The following is a 17815-nucleotide window of genomic DNA, read 5'->3' as shown; positions in this document are numbered from 1 at the left end:
AGAATGCGTTATTAACAAATAATAGCGAGTCATAAAGTACACACATTGGTATTATGACTAAAATAAGATCTACAGTTATATATATGCTGTGGTAACTGAAACATAATGGGTAAGATAAATATGTGTTCTTCAACTTTACATCGATAAAGTTTTTAAAAAAAAACTCTTAGATAATGCGGTGGAAGTAGAAATTCAATTCAAAATTAGTATTCAACATCATTTGATCGAAAAATCAAAATAAGCACTAATTAGACACTGCAGGGTAAAGTATAAGTATTTTAAAAAAATCCTCAAAGATCCAGTAATCAAATTTTTGATCTCCAGACGCGCGTTTCGTCTACAAAGACTTATATCTAAAAAGTTATAAAAAGTCCAAATAATATACGAACCTCTAGAGCATTCCAATGTTAAGCAAACTACAACAAAGTAAATATATGTCTAGTATTTCTAATTACTTAAAGTTGTGTAAACTGTAAACTTTTAGTTACAACGGATTTTTAAACAAACATTATTTCAATTTCAGGATTGATATTTTTTTACCTTTGTAATAACTTTAGCAATACCATTTAAAAGCCACTTTTAGTCATATTTTTGAAACAATGTGTAGACGAAACAGGACTGACGTTCTTAGTACAGACTTCGTACAGTCATTTTCGAATTAAAATGTATAGGTCTAAAAGAGGGCGAAAGATACCAGAAGGACAGTCAAACTAATAGATCGAAAACAAACAGACAACACCATGGCTAAAAAGAAAGACATACAGACAAATAATAGTACACAAGACACAACATAGAAAACTAAAGACTAAGCAACACAAACCCCACTTAAAACTGGGAGAAATTTCATGTGCTGGAGAAGGGTAAGCTGATACTGCTCCACATGTGGCACCCGTCATGTTGCTCGTGTTGTTACAAACCATGTAAATAGTCTCATTTAGAGATACTTGAAAAAAATTTGATTTGCTCTAAATATTCCTTCATATGTATTTTATTGATTGGCTTAGTTTTGTGGATTTTACTGGTTTCAATCAATTATTAGTTGAACATAAAATACAAAACAAAAACATCAATTCGGAAAAAGTTGCTATATACACTTAACCACCAAAGAATAACCGATGTATATAATAACTACTACTGGTCACCCGTGTGGGCCTCAACAATGAGTGAAAGCCATACCGAATAAAATCCTAATAAAGATCTCGACATGACATAAACAAATGAGAAAACTAACAGGCAGATTTATGCTTTAAAAATACACCAAAGATAAATACGACACACAGTCATCAAAGACAAACACTAAATATTTTGATGAAGGAATTTTGTTTGGTATAGAATTGTATTTTTCTTATCATTTTATTTATTGACCGAGAAAAGTATCATTTGGTCTCAAATTTGGCTGTACATCTAAAACGCGACAAAAGATAACAATCGAGATTGTGCTTCATGTTAACATTTTCTGTATGCAACAAATATTAGTAGACTTGAATCGTATTGTATCCAGCTATCTACAGACATCTGCTCAAAAATATAATATCAAAGTTTAAATCAGCTTGTAGGTGTGATTAATTTCAAAGTTAAAGAGAATAAAGACCTACGATATTTATTTGGCTTTCCACTGATTTTTGTGATGGCAGTTATTTATAGTTTTTACAAATAAATATCAACCATTTGAATACACAAAAAAGTCTTTTCATTATTGCAAGCAGGTTTGTTTGTATGTAATACTGTCAATGCTGAAGTTTTCAGCTTCTGCAAGTTTGAAAGATCAAATAAACAACACAATAAAAACGTTTAGATGATTGAATAAAGCTGAGCAAAAAACGATCGGAATTGTTAAAACGAAACTTGGTACTGCCAATCACAAATTTCATCAGTAACATGTGCAATGTTCAATACGCAATTTTAGACTTCTAAGTAATCAAATACAATAGCCATTTTTTTCTGTGATCATGTGGGGTCAATATACAAAGGAGGAAATGTTACATTGTTTTCAAGTTAATATATAAACACGACAATGCCAGTTCAACGAAAAATAATAATTTGGTGATGCTAATGACAGATATTCAATAAAATTGAGAATGGAAATGGGGAATGTGTCACACAGACAACAACCCGACCATAGAACAGACAACAGCAGAAGGTAGCCAACAGGTCTTCAATGCAGCGAGAAATTCCCGCATTTCATACAGTCGAATGCAGCTTATGGATGACATATTGTATAGACACTTTATTAACAATTATATAAAATATCATTATCTCTTTCTTTTGTCTTATCTCTGAGGAAAGACTAGGCCTCATATTGATTCAGTGTTTAGTTGAATTTTGATTGGCTAAGTTTTGTGGATCTCAACCATTTACAAGATATTGAAACATTCACAAATGGTTAGGGCGTGGTTGGTCCCTTGGTACTTGTCGAATATATAATTTCAAATACTAACACTTAATATCTTGTTGAAGGAATTTTGATTGGTATTTATTTGTAATTTTCTTATCATTTTATTCAATGACGGAGAAAAGTACCGTATCATTGAATTTTATTAGGTCTCAAATTTGGCTGTAAATCTAAACGTTGTTCTCATTGACGTGCGCTCTGCGTCTCAATTTATTTGTACTTGTTGATATTTCAGAATTTCTTAATAAAAGATATATAACTGAATAACTTTATCTATTTTCAGTAAGCCACCAGAGACTTCCGTTAAACATAACCCAAATATCAACAAATCAATAATTGAATATGTATGCAATGCAGGGTATTTCACCTCGAATGAATGATACTGTCTGTCTATGTTAGGATTTTTTTCTAATTTGTGAGTTGTTTCGTATTTTTCAGTTTGATAACAAGATGTTCTTTGACATGGTAGTGATATAGTATAGCGAGGAATATTGACCATTGACATAAATCCATAATGCGGAATAACATGGTCAAGTCGAAATGTCATACTATAGAATAGTGTAAATGCACTAAATCATGTCATGAAATGACTGATATTGATGAAAAGCCGTTATAAAAAAAATAGTGATGATGACGACGATGTTGATAATGATGATGGATATGTGATTAAATGCCAGCAGCAAATATTTCATGAATATCAGGAGAACGTGTAAAGGATATAGAATTGTGAACCCTACTTTGTACTAAACAGACATGCTGATGCTTATTTTAGCGTGTCAGTTCTCAAGAGTGAAAAACATGTTATCATACCCGGATTCCAAACCAACCAGTCTTTGCTCTTACTCCAAAATGTCGAATCAAAGAGACAGTAATTCACCGATGTTTAAGTGAAATATCAATTGTTTCTTGAAGTTTCAAATTAAGTTAACCTGGGCCTTAAAACATTACATTATACTTTTGGTCTCTGTCTATTGTTCAAATCCATATCGTGACTTAAGATGTGAAAATAGTCATAATTTATTCAAGGATTTTATGGTCTTTACGTCTTTATGGTGAATTAAATGCTCCTGACTTTGGACAAACATAATTCAGCAGTTGTCTCTTTAAGTTTCTAATTAAGTTAACCTGGGTCTTCAAACACTACATTATACTGTGGGTCTCTGTCTATTGTTCAATTCAATATCGTGACTTTAGATGTGAAAATAGTCATTATTCCAGGATTTTATGGTCTTTACGTCCTTATGGTGAATTACATGACTTTGGATATACATAATTCAGCAGCTTGTTTTGTCAAAAATTAAATGATAAATAGAATTTTCACCTTAAAAAGAGAAAAAAATCTCCAATATTAAAAAAAAGACATGCTAGTCGCTGCAAAGGTTTCCTTACTGTTTTCAAGGGAGAGGCGCTTGTATAATGTTCGTCTTAATGGTCCTATTTCAATATGTTCTCATTTGTATATTAGCAAAAAAGAAAATGTGTTGTTTTTTTTTTTGTGTGTGTCATTCTAGAGTTAATTATATCAGAAGTAATTCTGTATATATTGGTCTAAATACTTAATATATCTCAGTGTTAAAATACGTTCTCGTAGTGCTCTTTATATGCACAGTTACATTCCAATGAAGGTTGAACTGCACAGTGAATCTAGTAGTGTAATTGGAAAAGAAATCATGACAGGACAAATACATTAACGTTTGTTCCGACTAAGTCCTAAAATTGCCAAAAAATCAATAAAGATGTAAACCCTTCTTTAAATGTGCTGACCATCTTGATTAGGGAAATTACTATGACAAAACCTTAACTAGACAGATGGTAATGTAATAACGGTGCATTCTATGGAACCTGGGATATTTTTAGGGTAACCACAATAAACTAAGTTATACAACAAGAGAATTGTGTCTATCAAGTATTTTCAAAATGTCCTGATACACAATGAATGTTAGAAATCATATATATCATTATTATGGAAATGGAATGTGTCAACAAATTTGAAATTTTCAAATAAATATTCGAAACAAAAGACTCAAATATAAATAGAATCTGCATAAATAGTCTATTTAATACATTAAAAAAATCAAATTAACTTATTTTTTTTCTATGAATAAAAACGTACTGTAAAATGTTTCTGCAAAACAACAGCTGAATCTAAATGACAACATTGGTTAGGCTCATCTATTAGCAGAACATTATATGTCAAAATGTTCAAATAACTGTGTTAATAACTTAATTCATGAATCTAAATAAGAACCAGCACGACTACATACATTGCAGGTTTCAACATATAGGTTGATTATGAATGACAACTATCACAAATACTTTACTGTCTCTACCAAGTCAGGAATATGACAGTTGTTATCCATTCGTTTGGTATGTTTGAGCTTTTGATTTTGCCATTTGCTGAGGGACTTTCTGTTTAGAATTTTCCTCGGAATTAGGTATTTTTGGTTATTCTATATTTTTACATATAACACCATCTCACTTTGATTTTCAGTTAAAAGCTTGATTCAAACGCAGCAATATTTACACTGAATAACTTTATGGTGGTCAGAACTTTAAAGAAAGTTGATATTGTTTTAAATCGTTGATAAGTGCAATAAACCTATTAAGAAGATAAATCTTTAGAAATTGCTTAAATCATAGTTGTTTAAAAGATATAGTTCAATTTGGGTATTTTGATTTTAGAAATACCGGTTTTCCTTGCATGATTTTGATTTATTAAAGCATCAGAAGTTAACCAATGGTCCAGTCCTGTAAATCTATCAAGGCTATATAATTAATAACTTCGTGTGTCTCTCTTGTTTCAATATACTCTGGATTCATTATTATTCGTTAGAAACCAATTTTGATGGATTTTGTGGGTACAGTTGAAATTAAATTTTCTATACGCTTGTATGCAGACTTTGTCAAAACCACGAAATTAAATATTCGAGATCATGCAAATTTTCCTTCATTCACGAAACTTGGTAACCACGAAAATAAATGAATCCACAGTGTGTAGAAATCGTCACTTTGTAAATTGGTTCACACTTCCATGGTTATATGTCATAATAATCAAGCACTTGTTCTACAATTTAATAAACTCTAGATTTAAATAATTCTCTTTCAAAGGTGGACTAATAATGTCAACTATATAACTACTCAGCTGGTGTCTTTTGTGCTACCACATTTACTTGACGTTTTGATACTATTTTATGGATTATCAAGAACACAAGAATTGAACCTACTCTAGGTATAATCTTTGTCTTCTTCATATTAAACAAAATAGAACGTACTGTTTCTACTTTATATCTTGTAAGTGTTTAATCTAATCTTAATTGTTTAAGGATGTGTTCAAATGACTTTCAATTATGTTTGCCTTGTCTTTGAATTACTTCCTAAAATTGAGAACTTTGTATGAGCAAATATAATTTAAAACCATTTATTTCCCTGGAATTAATACATTGTTTTTTTTTAATTCCAATTTGAATATATAGTTTACATTTAATGATACAAATTATTTATTTAAATAATTGTTATCATCCATAAATCAATTATCAGTAGCTGATTCGGCACTATCGTCTTTAAAGTGAAGATCATGTTATCCTTTAAAATACATCTAAATAGTTCCATATAGATTACAAGCTGCAGTCTACTTCAAAAACATTTAGCTAGTGTTCTTTTAGATTTAAAATATCTTTTAACCTTTATATTAAAATATTAATTGTCTCTAGAAGGTATCCAACTGCACAAGTAATTGATTTTATACTTTTTGTCCCTTCAAATTTCCAACAAAACATTATATCAAAGACCCAATAAATATTTTTTTACATTTTTTTTTATTTTACACCTTACACCTTAGGTCTTTTTATAATATAATTGTTCTACAAATAAAACTTATAAAGCAAGAATTTGTGAGCATGTAATTACAAGTCAGGAAGATGAGCTATTAAATTTGTTATTACTGCTTCAGGTAAAGGCAAAAGTGCTCTGTCAAGTCAAAGTGTAAAAACACAGCTTATAATTATTGTATCCCTAATAAAATTGTAGTGTCAATTACAGATCAAAGAGTCAGATTACAAATTAATCTCAGTTTCATGCTGATTCCAATAGCAATGGATAATTAGAGTTGGATTACCATTCAGTTAAAGTCATTATTAACTACAATAAGTCAAGAAACTGCCTAAAAATATACAACTGAACCATCTTTGGTAACCATTAAATGTAACATAGTGACTTTCAAATTGACTGTAGTGAATAATAGTGCAGTTGCATTCACAGATCTGACTTTGATAAAAAAAAATTTGAAGTGATGCATAATTTATTCAGTAAAGCTTATCTCTAGTGAACAGATATGCATATGAAACTGTCACCAGCATTTCAGTATGTTTTCCAATTATTATAAATCATATTGATTTTGCAGTTTCAGAGGGAAAGTTTGTGAAAGCTAATGCAAATGATGACTTAAAATAAGTTTTGGTTACCCTCATGGTATCTTCCTAATTTTAATTTCACGGTTAGGACTCTAACTAGTAATTAGGAGTGTCCAATTATTTTTATGTATTATATAGTTTTGAAGATATGTATTTTGAAAAATATATAAACTTATATCCCCCTTGATTATTTATGTTGTTGATCTTATCATTTATAGATCCACTTGCATTGATCAACAAATAGTTTCATTCATTAATTTTGGCTGTAAAGTACACTTGTTGCATGTTAAACTTCACAATAATTTTTCAATGACAAAACCCAGGAAGCAACGTCATCATTAATAATGAACTATAAAATTAAAATCACATCTGACATGAACAAAACCCATCTTCATTTTTCTTCAATCTGGAAAAGCAACAGGATTAAGAAAGCAAGTTAATTATTTCCAGAAGTATCTGTTTTATTTTGACACTTTTAACATCAACTTAACCAATCTCAAGATACCAGGAAATTTGAAAATAATAATTGGAACTGTTAACTAATTTCTTTTTTTTTCTTATTTGAATATTTCTCATGAACATTTCTTAATTATACATTATTTCATTTCCCTATTTTCCTACATTTTTTTTAAATTTCAAATTTTTCAAAAAAAAATAAATGATGTATGAAAACACATTTGAAAAATTAAGTTTTTCATTCCAACTTTTTTTGATGTACAGTTTAAACTGAGAAATTAAAAAAATAGCCATCCCTTCTTTTTTTTATATATAGATGTTTACTAGTTTGGGAATAAAATCGACACAAATCTTCTCAATACAGAAAGAATCATTGCACTGCTCAGGCAGTATACTGTTGTATTATATCTTACTAATCTAGCTTGCAAACTTCAACTTTTCAAGCTTGTCAAGTTCTTTGAGATGAATAACAAGTGCACAGTGAACAAGATCATTTTTCTCAACACAGGGTAAGAGCTGCACTCATTAAAAAGCAATTAGTAATTATTTTCAGCATAAAGAACTCATGCATTGCATGATAAATTTCCTCCAGTCATCAATCATAAATGATTGAATTTTTACATTAAATCACTTCATTTACAAGAGTGGTATTTTGTTTCAATGCACTGACATTTTTTTAATGACGTGTACATAAATTCATTTGAATTTAGCAAGAAAAATATTAGGCATTTAAGACTGCTAATGAAAAGTTTCTTTTCCGGCAATATTTTAAGAAAGTTAAGAAATAAAAAAACCGAAAGCAATTTTTCAATTTCTGACTTCAACCTTCAAACTAATGTATAACATCTAGAAATGTGACCAAATCATTTAGCTCTTTTGTTTTCAAAACTATAATCAAATTTGCCACAAGGCAACACAAATAACAACATGGATTCACATTCTGCCATTTAGCATTTCATTAGATTACAACCCATATATGTTATTTTTCTCTTTTTTTTATAAAAAAAGTCAAACTCTACAGAGTTTATAGTTACACATGTACTACATTAGTTCAACATTTTTTTTAATGAAAATTAGAATAAATAAAATATTCCATAGAACCATACAGTTGGTACTTATCTCGTGAATTTCATAAGTCAACTTATGTTTAAGTTTCAAATAATGGATTAATCTTTAAACTATATTCACAAAAAACAACATACAACAATCCATAGTACATCAAAACATATTCTGTATATTGGTAGCTTTTTTACAAAGCTTAAATTCTCTTTCGTTCTGGTTGCTATATTACTGCTGCTTTTTAGTTTGCAAGTTAAATCACAATGTCAATATAAAAAATAAGTAAAAACACAACAACTGCTGGTGCTCACAGATACACACCCACTTGTATAAAAATAAACATTATAAATTTACATCATGTACATAGCAACGTAAGTATAATACCTCATTTCCAGATTTTTTGTTTGTTTTCAGTCAATCTTTTACAAATCAACCTACACTTATATATTTAATACATGAAAAAAACAAGTTAATATTGCTACAGGATGAGAAATATGGCAGCTGCAAAGTGTTAGTAATGTTGTTCCATGGAATGATAGAACAAGAAGCTATTTGAAGGTGTATTACTGGTTGGGTGTGCCAATAGTATATTATGTAACATGGTTCCATAAAATTTTGCACACAAAAAACATAACTCTCAAATTTATTATTATAACATTTGAGCTTTGACCATGTTGACAGCTTTATATGGCATAAAGTTAATGTAGACAAATCTTAATTAATATTTTTTTCTAATATATCATAGATTCCAATTGAAATCCAATATAAAAAAAGATATTCTGATACTCCAATAGTTAAATTCAATAAAGCAACACATCATTCACGAATATTAACTGTTAAAATCAGGATTACTCCATTAAAACAAAGACAAAATAGCCTGAATCTAGCTAGTTCATTTAAAACCTTGATTAAAAAAAGACATTTTCCTGAGCAATTAGATTTCAATAGTTTTAGGGAACCTCAACTGAAGTTACCACACACATGAAAAAAAGTTTATAATATAATTCTTATACCTCAATATATGTATTTATTATATTTTAACAAGGGAGTGCAAGAAATTCATACAAATAAACATTAAGGGTGTACCTAACACTACAGGGAGATAACTCTGTAAAGTCAGCTAAACATTTTAATTACATTGTGTTGTAAAAGGAATTTTAAGCTTCTCAATGATCAAAATTGGTGTTTGTCAAATTGCTATATAACCAGTGTATTTTTTCTGACAAAACGGTTGGTTCAAAACTTTTTAAATTTTTATATTTTTATTAAAGTCTCAAAGTAAATACTTTGACAAAATTTTATAGAAATTAAAAGAGCCAAATTAATTTTAGTGAAAGTGTTGGATACCACCTTAAGTTCTATGAAAATGAAGAATTTCTTTGTGAACACTATACACAAAAATTGCTAAATTGAATCAAATTGTTTCCAAGAAAAATAAATCAAATTTTTTCAAAAGATGTAATAATATAAACCATGTGTAATGAATATATATCAAACCTATCTCTTTTATGTTGGAACAAATACAATATATTTTCTTGTATTCCACTCTTTACTACAAAGAAATTCTTCAAACTTGCTTGAAATAAATGATACTGTAGTGTTAATAGAAATACAAAGCATTATTCACACTGTTTCATGTTAAAAAAAGATATAAATTACTTAAGTGCTTCCTCCATTTGCATTTCATACTGACTAGGTAAATTGTTTATTTGTACAGTTGGCTTTGAAGTCTAATATTTGGTAAATTTCTGTCACTATGTTTATACTGTATATATTCTATAAATTCATTAAATATTTTCTGCATATTTCTAATCTAAAGCTTGTTACATGTCAAAATTAGACAATGAACTATACACCTACAAAGGATCTGTCAAATTGATTTAACTCTACAGTATCATCTAATAGTACATCAAATCCTACCTTTGTCTAGCCGTGGAGGGGGTCTGTACTTGTATCCAGACTGACTCCAGTAAACTGGAATGGACCCTCGTACTTGTACAAACGAAACAATATGTGGCTTGAATTCTAAAAACTGTAATAGAACAAGATCACATAGATAAGGTTAATGTCCAAATATCAAGAGAATTATAGTTCATTTTAGTAAACTTTAAAGACAGTTTGGACTGCATGGGTTTTTATATATCTTTTTGAGAAAAATGGCTTAACATATAATCATTAGAGGATTTGTTTTCATCCGAAACAGCATAATAAAAATGATGGTCATTGTTTTCTTATACACCTGAATATCAAAATATCTTGTTATATCATCCACTATTTTCACCATAGGTACCAGCAAGGATTTGTATAAAATTGAGAATGGAAATGGGGAATGTGCCAAAGAGACAACAACCCGACCATAGAGCAGACAACAGCAGAAGGTCACCAACAGGTCTTCCATGCAACGAGAAATTCTCGCACCTGGAGGCGTCCTTCAGCTGGCCCCTAAACAAATATATACTGGTTCAGTGATAATGAACACCATACTAAACTCCACATTGTACACAAGAAACTAAAAGTTAAATAATACAAGACTAACAAAGGCCAGAGGCTCCTAACTTGGGACAGGCGCAAAAATGCGGCGGCGTTAAACATGTTTGTGAGATCTCAACCCTCCCCCTATACCTCTAGCCAATGCAGAAAAGTAAACGCATAACAATACGCACATTAAAATTCAGTTCAAGAGAAGTCAGAGTCTGATGTCAGAAGATGTAATGAAAGAAAATAAACAAAATGACAATAATACATAAATAACATCAGACTACTAGCAGTTAACTGACATGCCAGCTCCGGACTACAATTAAACTGATTGAAAATTATGTCTTCATCATATGAATATCAGGCATACTAAACAAATCCTTGGTACCAGGCTTCAGATATTGTCCACCAGCACTTTGTTTTGTAAAGAGGCATCACTCAAGAATTGTAAACGTGACACCACCCAAATTCAACCCTAGTTTAGTTTAAACATATTTATTTATAGTGGATTGGGAAACAAGTTTTGCAACTTATATTAATCCCTTTCCACTGTGCAGGTGCGAGTGCTGCCTTGTAGCGGCATTAGCCTGCTCTTTTTTCGAAATCTACAAGGGTGTCTTTAGCGTGCAAGAGATATGGCTCTCTCTTAACACAGGTCAGCCATTTATTGTCCACGTCCGACGGACTGTCATCGTTTCCTCAAGACCATACTTGCAAATAGTGTCGGGGTCGAGCCGAAAATTAAGTCCCTGAAATTTTCATCCCAGTCGGGAATCGAACCAGGAACCTTTGTGTTAGTAGTCCGATGCACTAACCATTACACCACAGCTCTCAACCCTAATTTGAGTTTTGTGGCTCTGAGTTTTGTGGCTCTAAGTATTGTGTATAAATTTCATAACATTTGGTTGAGAAAAAACTGAAGTTTAAGAAAGGAAAAGAAAAAAATCAGTAATTTTTTAATACATTATGGGTCATAACTTCAGAATGGTTAACGTGAAGTCACACAACTTTAAACTTGATCTGTGTTATATGGCAATAAGCAATGTGTATAAGTTTCTATGCAACTAAGAAAATCTATTCCTGGCAAAGACAACCTTATTCCTCATGTTCCTTACATTTTATGGCCAGACCTTATAGCCTACTGCATAGTATGTGTTTTTCTCATTGTTGAATAAAGGCTGTATGGTTGCCTATAATTGCTTACATTCACTTTATTTGAATTTTGGTGAATAGTTGTCTCATTAGACATGTTAGAAATCATACCACATCTCTTTATTCTTATATATTCTGGAAAAAAATCCTTGAACACAATAGAATCTTTAATTGAAAAAAACTTTTACAACATTTTTCAAAATGAAAAAATGAACATCTTTGATAAATTATTAGACATGAAAAAGAACTGTGACTTCAGTCTTAAAATAATCAAAATTGTGTGATAAATTTTAATTGGAAATCAGAAATCACTTTTAGAAAACTCAGCATCCAACGTGACAGCTATAGATAGCTGCTTCCATACTTTTTAGACATGATTTTGTACTAAAAACTACAAACATTTATAGCAATTTGTGTCTTTTGTCTGGATAGTTTATAAAATCATAGGTAGCGCTTAAATGTAAAGTTCATCTTACTGGAAATGATCAGACTGCGTTATTAGAAAATAAACTACAATAATGGAGGAAAAGTACAATTTTCATTTCGTTGTACTTTTGAAATGCTTTATCAGAGTTATAATAAACTTAGTTGCTCAGAGTTTTATTGAAAAAACTGTTTGTTTTTCATTCTGCTATGTTCGTATTATAATATTATCAAAGAGTTAAGGTTTTTTCTGTACTGATTTTATTGTATGAACTTTTATATGATGAGCTTGTATGTCTAAAGGGGACCTAAAATGAATGATGAAATCTTATAATATCTCCACCAACTTTGTTGTAAGGAGTCAGAACCCATATTTCTGAATAATTTGTATATTTCAAATAAAGCCCGACTTCAAAAAGTAATTCAATGGGTTTTAAAGGGTAGCGTAAATGCGCATCAAAAAGCTACTAAGGATTCAATAGGGAAAGGGAAGTCAAGATACATGTAACCTAATGAAGATATGACAAGGTCATTGCTTGATTATGGGAAGTTTCAGAAATAATTTCCATAAATTAAAAAAATAAAAACAGCCCAAAAACATTTGTACTTAAATTAATCTGCAATTTTACTAAATATTTCAAAAGTTGCTCATAGAAACCAGAGGCAGATATAGGAAAATTTCTGGATCTGCCACAGAAAAGAGGTAATAGACAAAAAAAAAACTAACAAAAGAAGGAAAGAAATGGATCAACAAATAAACACACCAATCACCACCAAGACCCCTTTCAATATAAGCATTGAATGTAATGCTGTTTGGCACTACACTGATAGATCAACCAAAACATAATAAAGATGCCTTGCAATGTGTAAAAATCATTATTTATCCAAAAAAATCTGATAATGATCTAATAATCCAACTCCAACATTGTTATTTGAAAATTTCGTACAACTGCACCGAACATACTTCTATGAGGGGTATAAAGGGGGGTTAACTACACGGAAGAACAAAAAATAAAATAGCCATTTCACTATGAACAATTAAAAATGTCTTGCACATTGATCTTTTTACCGATTTCACGAAACACAGTGAATAACGAACTTTTTTCACGGCTGCACATGAAATAAAAATGGCAAACCATGTTGCATGAAAATAACCCTTTACTACCCTCTTCTATGTTACATCAAACCTCTCCAGAACAGAAGTGTTATGTTATATAAAAATGAGAACAGGAAGAATAGTTTGTCTTGTATGGATACATGACACTTGAAATGCCAGTAAAAAAAGTCAAAAAGTGTAAGTAAATGTATAATTGAACCTAATTTCAATAAATAAAATCAGAGCTAATTGCAGTTTGTTGTTAAGTTGGAAACATTAGTTTACCTAATGTTGCACATAATAATAAATCTATCAATTAATGGATGATTCTCAAAAAGCATGAAAATATTATAGCCAATTAACAAGTTTCAAACATGTTAGAAAACATCAAGTAAAATGCATTTTATGATTATTTTTTTTTTATTGAATCTTGAAAGGCAGATAACTATACACTAAACATCCAAGAAGTTATATTTGCTAATTTCAACTATTGACACTAACTTATTTCTGCAGATATTTTATTTGGCATTAAACCCTTCATAGCCACCTTTGCAGCAATTTATTTTTGTGATTTTGGATTTATTTTGACGTATTTATATAAAAATTCAACAGATTCATGAAAAGAGTTATATTTTTAAAAACACTCATGTAAAAAAATTGGTTTACAGTAACATTTACATTTTTTTATAAACCACAAAAATAGAAACAAAAACTATACAGACTATTACTAGATAGATATAGGAAGATGTGATATAGTTACTTCAAGACCATGAGTTGTTTGTTGTTGTTAGTCTTTGCTTTTTTAAAGATACGATGATGTGGTATGATCGCCAATAAGACAAATCTTTACAAAAGACCAATTGACACAGAGCAACTATAATCGCTTAAATACCTTGAACAATGAGCAAACCCATACCCAATAGTCAGCTATGAAAGGCCAGAAATAACAAATATAAAACAAATCAAAAGAGAAAAATAACAGCCTGATTAATGTACAACATAACGAATGAAAAACAAATATGACATACAGCACCAAGGGACAACCACTGAATTACAGGCTTTATTGTAAATCTTAACATTTATAAAAAAAAAAACATGGATATGGGTCAAATTTAGTACGAGGGAAATTTGTATCTACCAATGATTCACAAGACCAGCTGTACTTCACCTATTACTATTAGCAACAGAAATAAGGTAACTGAGCTTTCATTAAGAAACCATGACCATGAGGCTAATATTAGGTTTTCTGTAAAAGGGAAGTTCATTTATTACATTGGTTGCAATAAATTACATTGATTTCCCAGTTAGATAAAAACCGATAATTTCACATGTGAAATAAACGTGGTTATTTCACTCTCTGACGTCATACAACAATAGGCGTTGTCAAGACGTCGATAATGTCGGATCAAAACAAATTGTGAATGCGTAGGAAAAACATACAGTTCCTTACATTTTCTACATTAATTCCATAAAAAAAGCCATTAGCCAATGTAATAAAAAGCATAACTAATCGCCGTATTTGAATATCAAAAATAAGATAACTTGTGACCGAACGCCGCTATAGATTAAACTCGTGCTGCGCACTCGTTTAATCCATGCGTCGTTCGGTCACGCGTTGTCTTATTTTTGATATTCAAATACGGCGATTAGTTATACTATAAATATCTTTAAAAAAATAATATACAGAGATCATCAATTACTGATAAACTTACATCAAACTTAATACTGATTAAGGAACTATGAAAATCATTAATGAGATCAATATATGGAAAAGTAAATATACTTATGTGCATTAATTTCAGAGGGGGGGGGCAAGGGGTTTAACTGTTACGCTGTTATGGGGCAATTTAATTCTTTGTTATCTGTTATTTTGAAAATATATTTGCTGTTAGCTGTTATTGTCTTATTTTTTGTTAGCTGTTATTGGGCTTTTAGTTTTTTTGTTATCTGTTATTGTGATAATGTATTTGCTGTTAACTGTTATTGAAAATTGGAATGTTAGCATTTTTTTTGACAGTCAATATTCGGTATAAATTGAAGATCATTGGCCATTGGGGTCTACCACTACTAATATGTTTGTCCCGTATTCAGAGAAGGATTCCATTAACATATACCCATCACAGAAGTGAGGTCCAGGACAATTCAAGTATATCTTATGATTATCCTTTGTAATAAATTCTATTTTTTTTATGAATGTGTATTTAGAATTATCTTAATTTTTTGTATGAGAATAATGTTCCTTGTTTTCTGTACGAACATATTAAATTAAAACAATTCTTAATATGACAAAAAGGAAAACATATGGCCAGGAATATCTGACAAGGATCTCAATTAAGGACTAGGTCCTAACAACCACTTAACCTTTTATATAATATGGTACATAGACTCAGCTCTGTAATTCTTTTTAAAGCAGAACCAAATGCATTGTACAATGAAAGTTCCAACCATGTACTTGAGTCCGAAGCTGCACATAACTCATTACAAACAAAGATTTATTTCGTTTCAAGCCATTGTTTCCCTACTAAACTATGTATTCTACTTACTAGTACACTTGGTACAATCAAAAACCTCACCTGATAAAAAATTGTTCAAATAAGGCCTTTGAAAATAGTGGAATAAATTGCTTTTAGAGTGTCAAAATTCGTTCGAAGTACTTGATAAATTGCATGCTTATAATTGGTGCTTTTGATTTTTCTACCCTATATACCACTTTGCCTCATAGTTTTATTAAGAAAAATTCACACACCTCATTAAATGGTCATTTAGAAAAAGTCAGAAATATTCAAACTCGTTTAGGTCACTTTTTTTATTAGCAACAAAGGGAGCTTCAGTCAATATATATAAACAATACACCAACGTTTCATGAGAACTGCTGAAAACATTTTTGTGTTAATGTCTGAAAACTGGAAAATCACCCTTTTTTAATTAATAAAACCCATTAACTCGGAAACGTAAAATCTAAAATTTATAAAAATTGAAAGTTACCTCATTTTAATAGATATAAACAATTCACCAAAATTCCTTGCTTTGTGAAAGCATTTTTGAGATATTATCAGAAAACTGAAAAAAAAACACCAATTTTATTGAATAAAAAACCATTACCTAGAAACTTAAAATCTAAAATTTATAAAAAAAAAAAAAAAAAAAAAAAAAGGGAGCTCACGTCAATAGATATAAACAATTTCCCAAAGTTTAATACAAATGGTTTAAGAGTTTTTAAGTTAATGTCCGACATGTTGACAACAGACGGACAACAGTATACCATAATATGTTCCGTAAACGAGCGTATAAAAAATATTATAATATGTTGAGTAGTAATTTAAACACATTCTACATACATAAATTAATACTAAAAACATAGTCATAAAAAATGGAATGCATTACAAAGGATTATATCCGTAATAAGAAAAACTGATTTGTCAAAGACCGAATTATTTTAATATTTCATTTACTGTTATCTGTTTTTGTCCATTTTAATTCCTTGTTATCAGTTATGAGCCAAATCAATTTGCTGTTTTGCTGTTATTGGGACCCCCTTGCCCCCTCATTTCAGTGATTTTGAAGTTCTAAGAACCAAATATAGTTCAATTATCATTACATGTTTTTTGCAATTGTGACTGAAAGTTCCGAAAGTATCCATAGCTGTCTAATCATGAAAACCGTGCAGTAACTTTATTCGTTAATTGACCTATGAAAACGAGGTCAATTATAGATAGATAGATAGATAGATAGATAGTTTATTAATGTCTCACCATTAATATACACAATACAATATTTACATATATCCTAAAAACATTAAAAGATATTAATGCCATTCTTAAAAGAATTATGAGATTCATCAGAAAAATGTCAAACAGAAACAAAAGACCATAAAGCATCTGTTAAAAGCTTAGGATCATCAAACACTTCTACCTTTCTTCAAACAAATTATTTACACTGTTGCCATGCTTTTACCTGAATTAGTATGCATTTATATCACCTCTATTGACATTACTTGCAGGCAAACAACTAATCAATTGGAACAGCCTAAAAAGTTGGTTAATTGGAAAAAAGAAACCAAAGGATGTTTTGCAGAGGAACCAGAATATTAACAATGAGGACAATAAACAAAGAACTGTAGACTTGTTTATATATTTTACAGGCATGCATGGTTGTACTTGCCAAACCAATAATAGATCTCTATAAAATTTATAAAACCAGAAAATATCACCTTGAAATGGATTAAAATTCTAAATGGTGGAAGTCTTAGGTCTCAGGAACTAGAAAGCCCTATTTCTATACTTTAGCAACTTTTAAAACCAAAAATGGGTTTTCAATGGGCACTTTTTGTAATTTAATACTTCTTCATAAATA

The 17815-nt window shown here is 30.1% G+C and overlaps 1 protein-coding gene across 1 annotated transcript in view; it reads right to left on the bottom strand.

Moving 5' to 3' along the window:
- Positions 1-17815, bottom strand: part of LOC143072600 (phosphatidylinositide phosphatase SAC2-like) — a 238401-nt gene that overhangs the window by 194445 nt on the left and 26141 nt on the right. The window contains exon 9 of the mRNA XM_076247630.1: positions 10237-10348. Within this exon, the coding sequence (XP_076103745.1) occupies positions 10237-10348 (112 nt within the window). The remainder of the gene's footprint in view (positions 1-10236; positions 10349-17815) is intronic.

This window comes from Mytilus galloprovincialis, chromosome 4, assembly GCF_965363235.1.
Source record: "Mytilus galloprovincialis chromosome 4, xbMytGall1.hap1.1, whole genome shotgun sequence".
In the NCBI taxonomy this organism is placed as follows: domain Eukaryota; kingdom Metazoa; phylum Mollusca; class Bivalvia; order Mytilida; family Mytilidae; genus Mytilus; species Mytilus galloprovincialis.
The sequence above is the reverse complement of the archived record's forward strand: the minus strand, read 5'-3'. Positions and strand labels throughout refer to the sequence as shown.